Raw genomic sequence first — 12,075 nt, 5'->3', positions numbered from 1 at the left:
GTCTCCTGCACAAGACCTGCATGAGATCAAGCCAGTCAACAAAATAGCATGGAGTGGAAAGGGATTCACAAGCCACCACGCCTAACTGAGGAGCTATTGAGAGTTGATAGCTTCTGGAGGACAGAGAGTCAGTTTTGTTTAAGGGTATGTCTCCTGGTGATTAAACTGTTCTTTGGTGGTTGGCCTCATATCTAGAAGTATATGAACAGCACAAATTGGAACTGATGGGTAACTAAAGAAAAATAAATTAAAATAAAAAAGAAGACACGAAGTTTGCAGCAGTAGGAAGGTAGGGGTAGAATTGGGAGAAGTTAGGGAGAGGACTGTAGGGGGTGAACATTATTTAAGTACACTGTATGAAATTCCCAAATAATTAATAAAAATGTTTTTTTAATATTTCCTAGAAATAGCAGAGCAAGGATAATAAAACAATATTTTAAAAGACAAATGAAGAAGTACAAGAACAGAATGTTCACCTTCAGAAAAGAAATCAACATGTTCCCTGAACATTGTTATGTAAACTAATTCAAATTTACAAGCATACAGATTTTTTTTCTCATCACCTATCAGTTTGGATATCATACTTTCTCATCTAGCCCATGTAAAAACTAAGACATTCTCCTACATTGGGGAACAGCAAGTTGATAAGATCACTGCATTATTTGCCAGGGCTGTCAAAACATAGATTGGGTAACATAAATACCAGAAATTAATTTTCTCCTAATTTCAAAGATAGACGTCTGAGTTCAGAACTGACCTGTTAATAGGACTGAATTCTTTGAATGACTCTTTCTATGGCTTAGGGGTGTCCATCTCTTTCCCATGCCATCAAAATATTGCTGTATTATGTTTTCTCCTTTATGTTCCTGGGGCTGAATTCCCTATTCTTCTAAGGACACCAGACAGGATTAGAACTCATCCTAGTAACCTTATATCAGTTTAATTACCTTTTACTTAGTTCTTTCAAGACCAACCCCGATCTCCGAATTCATTCCCATTTTGAGTGGGTATTACCATTTCAACACAAGAATGTTACGTGACAATTCAATCCACAATATCTCTTATAAAGGGAATCTTAGAAAAGATGAACAGAATTACCACTTCATTGCTGTTGACCTGCAACTCCACTTCTGGAAATCTCTGAGACCTACACGCATAAAAAGTGACATGTGTATGATTATATTTATTTTCGCTTATTGAGGCAGAAATAATAATCTCAGACTAGTCGAATATGCTGTGGTTCGTAAACACAGCACAAAAACGTTGCAGCTGTAAAAAGAAAGGAGGAGATTTTCCATGCACTGCTGGAGGGAGGTCTGCATGGTGTATGAAGAAAAGAAAGGCATGAAACAGCATAATAGCCTGTTATCTAAGTGAGAAAAATACACTTGGATTTGCTTATACGGTGTTTACACAAGGAAACACTTAAAGTGGAGCAATTACAACAGAAAACAAATCTCAAATTGATTACTGATAGGGGTGTGTGGCATAGAACAAAGTAGGATGTGTTCAAATGAGGCTTTCTAGATAGTGCTTGTTGTATCTTTTTATTCTATATCATGGAAGCTCAAAATAATTTAAAATGTGTGGATATATAATATATAGATTTATATAGATAAAAGATATACAAGGATAAAGAGTATTAGTTTTTATCTGTAAATCATATAAATTAAAATTAACTAAAATAGCATATAGTTTCAAAGTATAAAGTGTAAGTCACGGAACTTAGCTCAGCCACAAAATTTCTAGTATAATATGAGACTAACTCTCATTGTTTTGCTTTTGAGAATGGCTCTTCTCAGCTTCTCTGAGCTTCATCAAGTGTCTCCAAATCATTCTCTCATAAAGAAAAGAGAATCAGAACTGTTTCCTTATATTTTTATTTTTCTTTGCAGAATTATACTACATTTAAAGTCCAGTTGGATTTTACGTTGACCAAAGAGGGGGCTGCCCAGATGCTATTGATCCCCAGCACTAGGCAGTGCAAACGCCCTTTCGTGATCTTCACTCCAAGCAAATAGAAGTGGGCCCCGTTGAAAGTAGGGATGTCTGGCTGGGGGTGGGGGACCTGAGTGCTCAGCATCCAACTGAGAGTGAGATTCCTGGAGAAAGCCCCCTTCCTGTCACAGCACCCATAGCACTCTGAGCCTGCTTGCAGCCCAACAGCCTCTCCGAGGATGCTCCATTTGAAAGTGCAGTTTTTGGATGATTCCCAGAAGATTTTTGTGGTTGATGTAAGTGGAAATCACATTGCTATTATTCCTTTATTATTCATTCAATAATGGTCATTTGTGGACAGCCCATTAGCCAGTGATGTTATGCCTTCTTTAGAACCGAATGAAGGAGGAGTGTGGTTTTTAGCTTTGGAAAAGAAATCTGTATTTAATGTCATGATGTAACTCATGTTTTCCCATTAACCTTTCTTCTAGAATGTGTTTTCTTTTCTCAAAGGATAATGAAAGCAGATTTTAAAGATATGCTAAATATTTCTGAAAAGACAAGGCGGTAATAACTTAATTTTTTTTACCCCCAAATGCATTATTGTTCATTGGAATTATTTGTCTATGAGTTTCACCACTTGAGGTTCTGAGGAAGAGGAGAAGGGAAAGCTGCCTTCATTTTCTGAGGAAACCTATATATTGTGGGGCATAGAATTATGCAGTTCTAATGAGAAATTCAGGAAGCAGTGACAGAATGGGAGAGAAAAATAGGATAAGAGACGACTTAATACGTATAGTTCAGAGTTCTTAATATAATTCCTAAGTACAAGATGATTGCATACAATTATACCTCAGCTCTTCAAGAAAGAACAAATGTTTTAAGCACATCATTTGGTGCTCGTGTTTCAGCCTCTTAGGATCTGTACAATTTGATGTTAGGATTTATGTATGAGCATTTTGAAATGTTCTACTTTTCTTTTTCAGGCAACCAAACTGCTGTTTGCTGTGATATTTACATTAGCTACTAACAAAGAACAACGAGCTCAGTTTCCATGAAATTCATGCAAAAAATGTTGGTTGCTTTCTTTTACACATAAACTGACAACTACTATAAGCCCAGCTGTGATGCGGGGTGTGTGGGTAGCCTATTTTTCCAATGAGGATTTCATTTTGATTTGAATCATGTGCTTTGTGGGTGATGACTTTCTGGCTTTGGCTGCTATTTTGCTGTCTTTTCCTTTCAGTTTTATGTGCAAAAGACATTTCTAGTTCCACGGACCTGAATGACTTGTTTTTGTAGCAAATAGCTTCCATTAGAGGCATGAAGCATTTCCTATTCTTTCTTGGAAGTATATTTAAGGGGTGGAAAACGTCTTTTGAGTAGTTTATCCATTTGCAAGCTAGGAGTGGATGGTCACAGTGCTTCACTATCTGAATTAGTGAGCTGGTATTCAAAAGATACTGCTTTAGGCTAAGTTTTTAATAGATATTTCAAGCAACTCAAGGAGAAATCTTTGACAAAAAGTGACAGAAGAGTTTCCTGAATGTGCAGTTCTAATTCAGATCTAATTACATGGGGAGCGAGGAGCACGGTACTCTGGCTGCACCAAACTCACTTCCTGAAGAGCCAATTGCACCGAGCAACTTGAAGCCAGCCCCATTTGGCTTCAAGTCAGATTGTCTCTTTCCAGCTGCAATGCATTGTGTTCCTTGGAAAGATAATGGGAGAGATTTGATACCCAGCAATTCAGGTGTCAAAGCATCTGATCCCCTTTTCTCTGTGGAAGACTGCTGCATAAGTAGCAATCATGGTGGTACTGAGGATGGGAATAGCACTGCCTGCGGTGCTATGAGCAGCTTTGTTGTGAGGGGACGGAATCTTGACTTAGCATCCAGTCATCCAACAGTGTCTTCAGTCCTTAACAAGAGTATGCATGATGATGCTAGCAGGGGAGGTGCATCACTGCAGACCGGTGCTTTCGAATTTACAAGACCATTTTGCATCCATTAGTTCATTTGATCCTTCATTCTACTCTGTAAGTGAAGGTAGGCAACGATCTTTGCTCATTCTGTAAACTGTAAGATAGGGTTCAAGGAGCAAAAGTAGCTTGTGCAACAGCACACTGTAGGTAGGTAGAGAGTCAGGATTTTGAATCAAGAATTCCTCCCACTGATGTATCTATAACTGGATTCAGAAAACTCATCTGTTAAGCAGTTGTCTAGGACGGAAATATTGTTTATGCACATTGTTTTGTGTTGTCCCCAAAGGACGTATAATGTGGTATATGTCAAACTTTTGTGTCTTTCGTAAACTAGTTAGTCGATCCTTTGTCCTTATCCATGGAAGAGGAACAAACTATGCAGGAAGACATTTCCTAAGAGTCAGGGGGACTATGGTGTCAATTTGTTCACCAATTTCAATGTTTAAGAGCATCTGAAATGGCAAAGGCCCATAATCGCAGCACTTTAGAAGTAGATGGAAGTGGATCAGGAGTTCAAGATAATCACTGACTATGTATTGAGTTTGAGGCCAGCCTCAGCTACATGAGATCCTGTTTCAAAACAAAAAAAGCAACTTGAAAAAAGTTCTCATATATTAGTACTAATCTTTTAAATAGGATGAAGAGATGCATAGATTTATAATGAAAAGAGCTTAGTAGCTGAGGAAAGTCATGTGGAAGGGCTTCTGATAGTAAACATAACTGAAATTTCAAGAGGTATGGATCATGCCAGCACAGGGAAGACTGTCCTTCAAGATAAGAGTCAAGAAAATAACTTGTTACGTGACCTAAAATACTGTGTATTTGGATATTTGTGTTTACTTTGTAGAAAGTATAGTGGAAGAAATACAAAAGGAACATATTAGCAGATGGAATAATGTCTCCCAGGGAAGGCATCCTTTATTCAAGCTTCAGTGACAGAGTATTGCTTAAAGAGCCAGCATTCAAGATCTGCCTCAGGCCTGTAGATTGAGAAGCATGATTGTGCACACTTTATAAGAACTCAAGTCAGAAACTGATTATAAAACCACAATGCCAGGATCAACATTTAGAGTGGGATTAGGGACACTGCGGTCTTCTCATTTATCATCAAGAAGACCAAATGACATCAGAAGAGGCAGATCTGAGGAATTAGATGTGTGGTTCTATTATTTAGTAACTTGGCAAGCATCTATATTGGCAGAAAACCCTGCCATTGAGACTTCTTAATTACTCATCCATTAATATCATTGTTTAGTAATATATATATATCAATCATAAACCCCAGGTCATTTTCTGTGCACAATTGACTCTACCATAGGCGTGTGTATAATTCTTTTAAGCAAAGCATACTCTGGATTGAGCAGTGCTATCTGGCCACTACCAATTTGGCCTTGTGGACTCCTTTTCCTCTTATTGAATTGTTGATGTGATGTGTATGTTTGTCCTATTCTGTCTTTAACTTGTTAATCCCTTTAGTTAGATTATTAGGAAGAACATCTGGCTCCAGGGACATCCTGTTTGTTTGAAGTTTCTTTGCTCTGAGGTAACGTGTGTTGATTTTATAGACGAATTCTCTGAAAATATTAGTCAACCTCTTCCTTTGTGAATTTTTGAGAGCGATTAGGGGGTGCAGGAAAAGTATAAAACTTGATCATTGTCAGAATGTGCCTATTAATGTATGGCCCTATGAAGAAAATGAATTCAGTGAGAACCTTATCATGTTTTTTATGTCCTCATATATATTTCATAAAAGTGATCATTGTCAACTCTCAACATCATTTTTAGTGCTGCCGTTCGAATAGGCACTATATCCTGAGATGATTAAGACTGGCTTTGTAGGGTTATGATGGAAGGAAGTGGGCAAGAGGAGAAATTGAACAACTTCATGTAGTTTTAAATTAATTACAAATTTTAGTGTAAATTCAATGTTGCTTCTTCAAAAAGGCAACTAGAAATTTTCTTGACAGACAAAGAAATATGACCAAAGCTGAGGCTCTCTGGGCTGTTAAAGTAGAGATTGGTTTTTACCTTGACTGAGGCCCCCAAACACTTTCTTACATGCACACAAGTAGAAGTAGTGGGTGTCTTTGGAGCAAAACTTCATTATAAACCAGTTATTTGCTGGTTTAGATGGGGATTTTTACAAAATAGTAATTCCCATCACCACAGTTGACACAATTCAGTCTGACATGTACACATTCCTCGTTGCTGCATTTCTGTCTGCATAGAAGCTATTGTTTGTGGATTTCCAAAACCGTGTTTCACTTGATAGTTTCTAGACACTGAAGTCAGAACAAGGGGTTGAAATGTCACTTATCTGATTGCTAAGTAATCCTACTGGCCATTCAGTGATTACTCAGTAAGAAAACAGAGTGAACCAGCTCATTTGATACTCTTGGGCGCCCATGAAAAAGGCCACTAGGTTTCATCTGCTAACAATAACAAAGAGGAGGTTGGTGTCTAGACTAAATATCATTCAAGCCAATACGAGCTCTAAGAAGTGCCCAGTGATTTTTTCTTTAAATCAGTAGTGGCCTTATAGATGCTTTTCCAGGAACTTATTTTGTGATTTGTAGTGATGAGGTATCTTTTGTAATTTGGTCAATAGTGCATTATATAAACTCTTCTCCCACTTCATAAGGCTGTGTTTTTCCTATGCCAATGAGAGGGATTGCTCTGATGTAATAAAATACATCTAGGTTTCGGGCTACAACTCTAGGCTAGTCACATACCCCTTTTGTTCCTTGAGTTGTTATAAGAAGTAACATAAAGGCGATGATGATTTTCTGAAGTCTGATAAACCAGGATAATGTTAACTCTGCACTTACAAGCTGTGAGGCCTTCAGGATCTTATCTGAGTCTTAGTGCTGTCAATTATAAAAGTGTAGACTTCAGATATCAAGAAAAGCTTCCCAGAGTATAAGCTATTAGGTTGTTGAGTAGGAGCTAAGAAAGTGAAAAGTGGGAGCTAGAATGTGTTGGGGGAGGGAAACTGATGATTTCTGCAAAGGAAAGCATGAAGACCAAAATACAAAAGAGAACATGGTCCTGTCACAGAATGGAAAGGCCATTTGAGTGAAGGGTGGAGTTGAAAGGAAGATAGGGACTGGCAGAAAATCAAGGTTCAATAAGAGGCAGTGGCTACAATATTCTGGCAATGTGTTCTACATGTGAAAAAGTGTGGTCTATATCATAAATGTGGTGGATTAAGAAGTTTCTAGACTCAAAATGTGAAGATATTAACATCGGCTTGCTGATTTATTAATTTATCTGTTTATTAGTTCAACCAAGATGTCACATAGAATCTGAATGTTAGTGTTAAGTTTAGTAGGTGCAATTTTAGATAGTTAAAGGACTTACTATCACGCCTATGCCCAAATACCAAATTCCAACTTGGTAGGAGTTAAAGGAGTTAAGGACATCCAATCTCAAAATAAGTCAGACTGTTCTATTGATTATTTCATGCTGAAATCATTTGAGGATGTGGAACTTTGCAAAAGGCCATTTGACCTGTGCTTTCTTACATGCAGCAGGCCGTAAAGATTCTTCCAGGAGGGATAACCTTCACATACCAAGGCTGGAAAATAGCCTTGGCCACAAGAGACTGGTCATTAAGACTGCAGTGAACCTGAATAAACAAACTCTTTGACGTAACCCTTATCTACCAATAGTGTCTACATCCCCCCACCTACCATGTATCTCTGTAAGGACAACCCTAGATAGCCTTATCTACCAATAGTGTCTACATCCCCCCACCCACCATATATCTCTGTAAGGACAACCCTAGAATTTACTACCCTAGCCTAGAAACCAAGCTGTCACATCATTACTTCACAGATTCTTTGTTCTTTGTGTAAAAAGTATGAACACATTGTGCTTTGATAATTTCTTCAGATCTCTATGTACATGTAAAATTAATAAAGCAATCAGCTGATGCTTTGAGTTCTAATACCCAGTCAAAGAAAGAGTTTACATAAGAACTGAGGGATATAGAAAGTCTCTCTTTCTCTCTCTCTCTCTCTCTCTCTCTCTCTCTCTCATAAAGTATGATTTTAGCCAATGGTACCTCCAGAGAAGGAGGATAGATAGATGCAGTGTGAATATAATAGAATTTCTGGAACATTTTCTGACCCCTGTGGATATGGAAGGTCAATGAGAAGGAATGCAGATGATCTTCATGTTTCTAGCTGAGGTAACTGACCAAGATAGAAATCCTAGCAGGAAGAGCACATAGAGGAGGGACAATGATGAATTTACCTTTGAATTTATAGATGAGATAAAGAAAGACATATATCTGGAGTTGGTCTGACCTTAGTTCTAGTCTCAGCTCTAAGAGTTTTGAGTGGGACCTCAGGAAAGTCACGTCTCCTCACTGAGCATGTGCTCTTATCAGTAAGTTAGTGACAGTCATAGCAGTAGCTTGGGAGAGCTCTGTGAAGATAACCAGGCTAGCAGAGGTAAAGTTCCTGACGTAGCATAGGAACGCAAAGCTTGTTTACTCCCCTTGCTCCAAGATCTCATTATTTCTACTCTTCACAAAACAACAGAGACGAGTGTCTTTGCCTTCAACTTGAAGATTCTTTTCAGAATGCTTGATCTTGTCAACTACCTCCATGGAACAAAGCTGTGCTCTCCCTGCTCTGGACTTCCTCTGAGACTTCTTGGGGTTAATTTGTCCTGCCTTTCCTGTGGGCTTTGGTTTGTGCTTATTCAGTAGCCCCAGGAGATTTGCTCCCCTCCTGGAGTCATTAATCCTGGGAGGGTCCATAATAACTGTCTAGAGTTACCTAAAATAATGCAGGGCTTCCTTCGAGGAAGTAGGTGGAAATAAGCAACCCTTTTCACTTCACTACATTGTAAATTATTCCATGGTCACAACTCATAGTAATGGTAACACAGTAACAGCAACAAGATTGCTGAATAATTGTGATAGATTGTGTTTATCAACAGACTACATTCTAGATCTGTTCTGTATACCCTATCTTACATAATTCTCACACAAACCAAATAACTCAGCATCATTGTCTAGCATACTTCCATAACTTCCCTGTGACTTAGGCTGTTTCATCTGTAAAAGAGTTAAAATATTAGTACTCACTCCATAGTTTATACATTAATATATGTAATAAAGCAATGCCAGGAAGCCCTATATCAGTATATTCTACGCTGAGGCCCTAATGGAGGTGTCTCCGAGTTTAATCTTTTCATTGTTGTTTCTTTTCTGTTTATTAATTGTGTGTATGTATGGGGGGGGGCATGGATGTGGAGGTCAGATGACAGCTGTGGGAATCAGTTCTCTCCTTCCACCATGTGGCTCCTAGAGATTGGATTCAAGTCCTCTTGCTTGGTGGCAGATGCCTTTACCTACTGAGCCCTCTTAACAACCTATCCAAGTTGGACAGTGAACATATGTTCTGATACTTATGTCCAAGCAGCAATATTCCAAGCTGATGAGGCCTGACATATTCAGTTCATCTTTATTTTTAGAGGCATGGAAATGGACTCACCAGGAGGTTGTGTTTTCCAAGATCCTATTGCTGTTTAAGTTAGTGGGTAAGGTGGGGTTCAAGCCACAGACTACTTATCAGCATAGTCCTGGCTGATGTTCTTTAGACAATATGCTTTAACTGTCATGACGCTGCGTGTAGAGAGGCTTCCTGAGTTTTCGGGATTTTGACATGTATCCTGTAGATCCAAGCAACCTTCCCCACAGTGAGTCCTTAGAATCAAGGTTTGCGAATAGAAAAACAGGCCGTATCAGCTCACTACCACCCCCTGCCTGTGCAAAGAAGACCCAGCAAAGGAACTTGGAAATCAGGTAAAACAAGGGAAGACTCAGCCTGGAATCTTACCTTCCCAGGCTAGCCAATGTTAGCAGTTTCTCTGCCAGGGATTTATTTCTCATTGCAGGGGGCTGATGCTGCTCCTGTGAATGCTTTTGTTTGAACAGTTTGCTCTGTCTCTCACAGCCTAAGGTTTGTTGATTTGGGAAATAAATTGAACCGAAAAAAGAAAGAAAACGCTTGTGCTCCGTCTGGCGATCAGCCAGGGCGCCAAAGTGTGGTTTTGGTGCTGCTCATCCTGGCTCTCTGGAGGCCCCTCATCTGCTGTCACCTGGCTGCCAGGCTGCTTTCCTGGTGGAGCTTAGAAGAGAGGCCTGGCCTGCAGCCTTCCATTCCTACCCCATCCCTTTCTCTTCTCTCTCCATCCCCAAGGCTGAAAGGAGGGAACCAATCCCAAAAACATTTGAAGCCAACTCTGTGGGGCAAGAGACTAGGGAACTGGCTTTGGAGCTAGGGAGATGAGGGTTGGGTGTTTGCTCAAGTTGGAGCCTTGCCATCCGTTCACCTTTCATCACAGTACAGGGCCTCGGCCTGCTGTGCCTGCTGTCTGGGTGCTGAGGAGACCTAGCTGAGACTCCCCACCCTTCACCCTTGCACTCTTTTGCTAAAGGGTAAGAATCCAATGAATTCTATACACATTGTTCTCTTCTCAAGGGACAGTGACTCTGTATTTGCATCATTGTTTGATTTGTTAGGAACACAAATACACTGCATTCTTAAGAGCTTAGTCTTAACTTGTGCTTTAAGACAATGAAGTTGTCAACTGCAACATGCAGAAAGAGAAATTCTTCAAAGTGATTGAGGGGATTCCAATGTCTGGGGGTCAAAAGGGCATGGCCTGGGGGACAGAACATACTGGGAGATGACAAGAATGGCCCAGATATTTCCTAAAAGAACCTGAATCCTGCCAGCCAAGAGTCAGAGAGCAGTCCTAGCTGGAAAACATTTGGTTAGACCAGTCGTACTGCCAAGTGATGCAGCCTTCGGAGTCCATTTTTATCCCAGGAGGTGGTACAGAGTTGGTCCATGAGGCACAGGGGCAAGGCACTCTTGGGAGGATCTGCTGAAGGCTGCACCACTCAGAAAGAATGGAAGGTGACAGGCATTTGGGGAGGCTCTTCTGCAGGCTGCCCTGGGACTCTAAGCTCAGCTGCTATGCGAAAGCTCCAATTATTTCCCCCCCACAGAATCTTATTCCAGTCATTTTTACTTTATTCCTTTATTTCTTTGCCCACTTCCTCCTCTTCTGGGTCCAAGGTGTGGGGCCACAAGGGGCAGGGGAGGTCTGTCTGGGTGAGCTGACCCCAGGCCCTGGAAGCACTTAGGCATGGCGCCTCACCACTAATAGTAGGGCTTAGCTGTCTTAAACAAGAGGCCCTTTGTCCTCTGAGATTCCTTCTATGATGACAAAATTCACCTTCCAGCAGACTTAAACAAAGACAAAGGTTCTGCAGAACTTCACACAGAATATTTTAAGTGACTGAAATATCTCTGTAACAAAGTTACTATCAACTGCCTTCAAAGCTATGAGATACCATTTCCTAACCTATGTTCCAGAAATTTCCACATCTCTTATTTCACACAATCAGTGCTAGGTTTGGAAGACAGGTATGATTGTGTTTCTTCATTCACTCTTCACTGTTTCAGCAAGTGCTTAGGAGCCCTTGGTGCTTCCCAGCACTGTGCTGCCTGTGAAGGATGCAGAGTGAAAGAGGACACAGCGCCTGCCCTCCAAGAGGGCATAGGCTAGTAGAAGAATCAGAAATACACAAAGGTGTGTCCATTACAGTGTGGGATACACACATGATGGGCCCCTTAGTAGTTTTTCTGGCATCATGGAAGGGGGGAGGATCTAACCCAAATGGAAGCCTTTGTGTGGAAGGAGGTGGTCACCTGGGGTTTTCTGAAGGAAGCTATGTTTGACCTGGGCCCTAAATGACCAGTGCTAATTATTTAGGCATGTGCCTGGGAATAGGGGGTGGAGGAAGTAGAGTTGAAGGTTGGTCCAGACAAAGGAGAAGCAAGAATAAGCCTGTGGAGTAGTTCAGACCGATTGGGTCTTAGAAGTGAGGGGAGAGTGCCGAGAGAGGGTGAAAGTCTGAAGCTGAGACAGGAGAGGCAAGCAGTTATACATGGGGGTTTTCAAAGGGAAAAAGTAACATGCAGCAAGGTTAAATATGAGCCCAAGGTCATAAACGTGCAAGTAGAGACTTGAATGGGGAATAGAAAGTAATGTGCTAACTCCGGAGCCCAACTCTGCCTTCCAGATTGCCGCCTCTGAATTCTGGTACCCAGTCTGGCTTCAGAAAA

At 40.5% G+C, this 12,075-nt stretch overlaps 1 protein-coding gene across 1 annotated transcript in view; it reads left to right on the top strand.

Annotated features, from left to right (window-relative positions):
• The first annotated feature begins 2,020 nt into the window (after nt 1-2,020).
• The window catches only part of Frmd7 (FERM domain containing 7), a 48,397-nt gene continuing 38,342 nt past the window's right edge, over nt 2,021-12,075 (top strand). Inside the window, exon 1 of the mRNA XM_008826739.3 lies at nt 2,021-2,234. Coding sequence (XP_008824961.1) covers nt 2,178-2,234 — 57 coding nt within the window. The 5' untranslated portion in view covers nt 2,021-2,177. The remainder of the gene's footprint in view (nt 2,235-12,075) is intronic.

The sequence above is a fragment of the Nannospalax galili genome, unplaced genomic scaffold, assembly GCF_000622305.1.
Source record: "Nannospalax galili isolate Female #2095 unplaced genomic scaffold, S.galili_v1.0 scaffold371, whole genome shotgun sequence".
NCBI lineage: Eukaryota > Metazoa > Chordata > Mammalia > Rodentia > Spalacidae > Nannospalax > Nannospalax galili.
The sequence above is the reverse complement of the archived record's forward strand: the minus strand, read 5'-3'. Positions and strand labels throughout refer to the sequence as shown.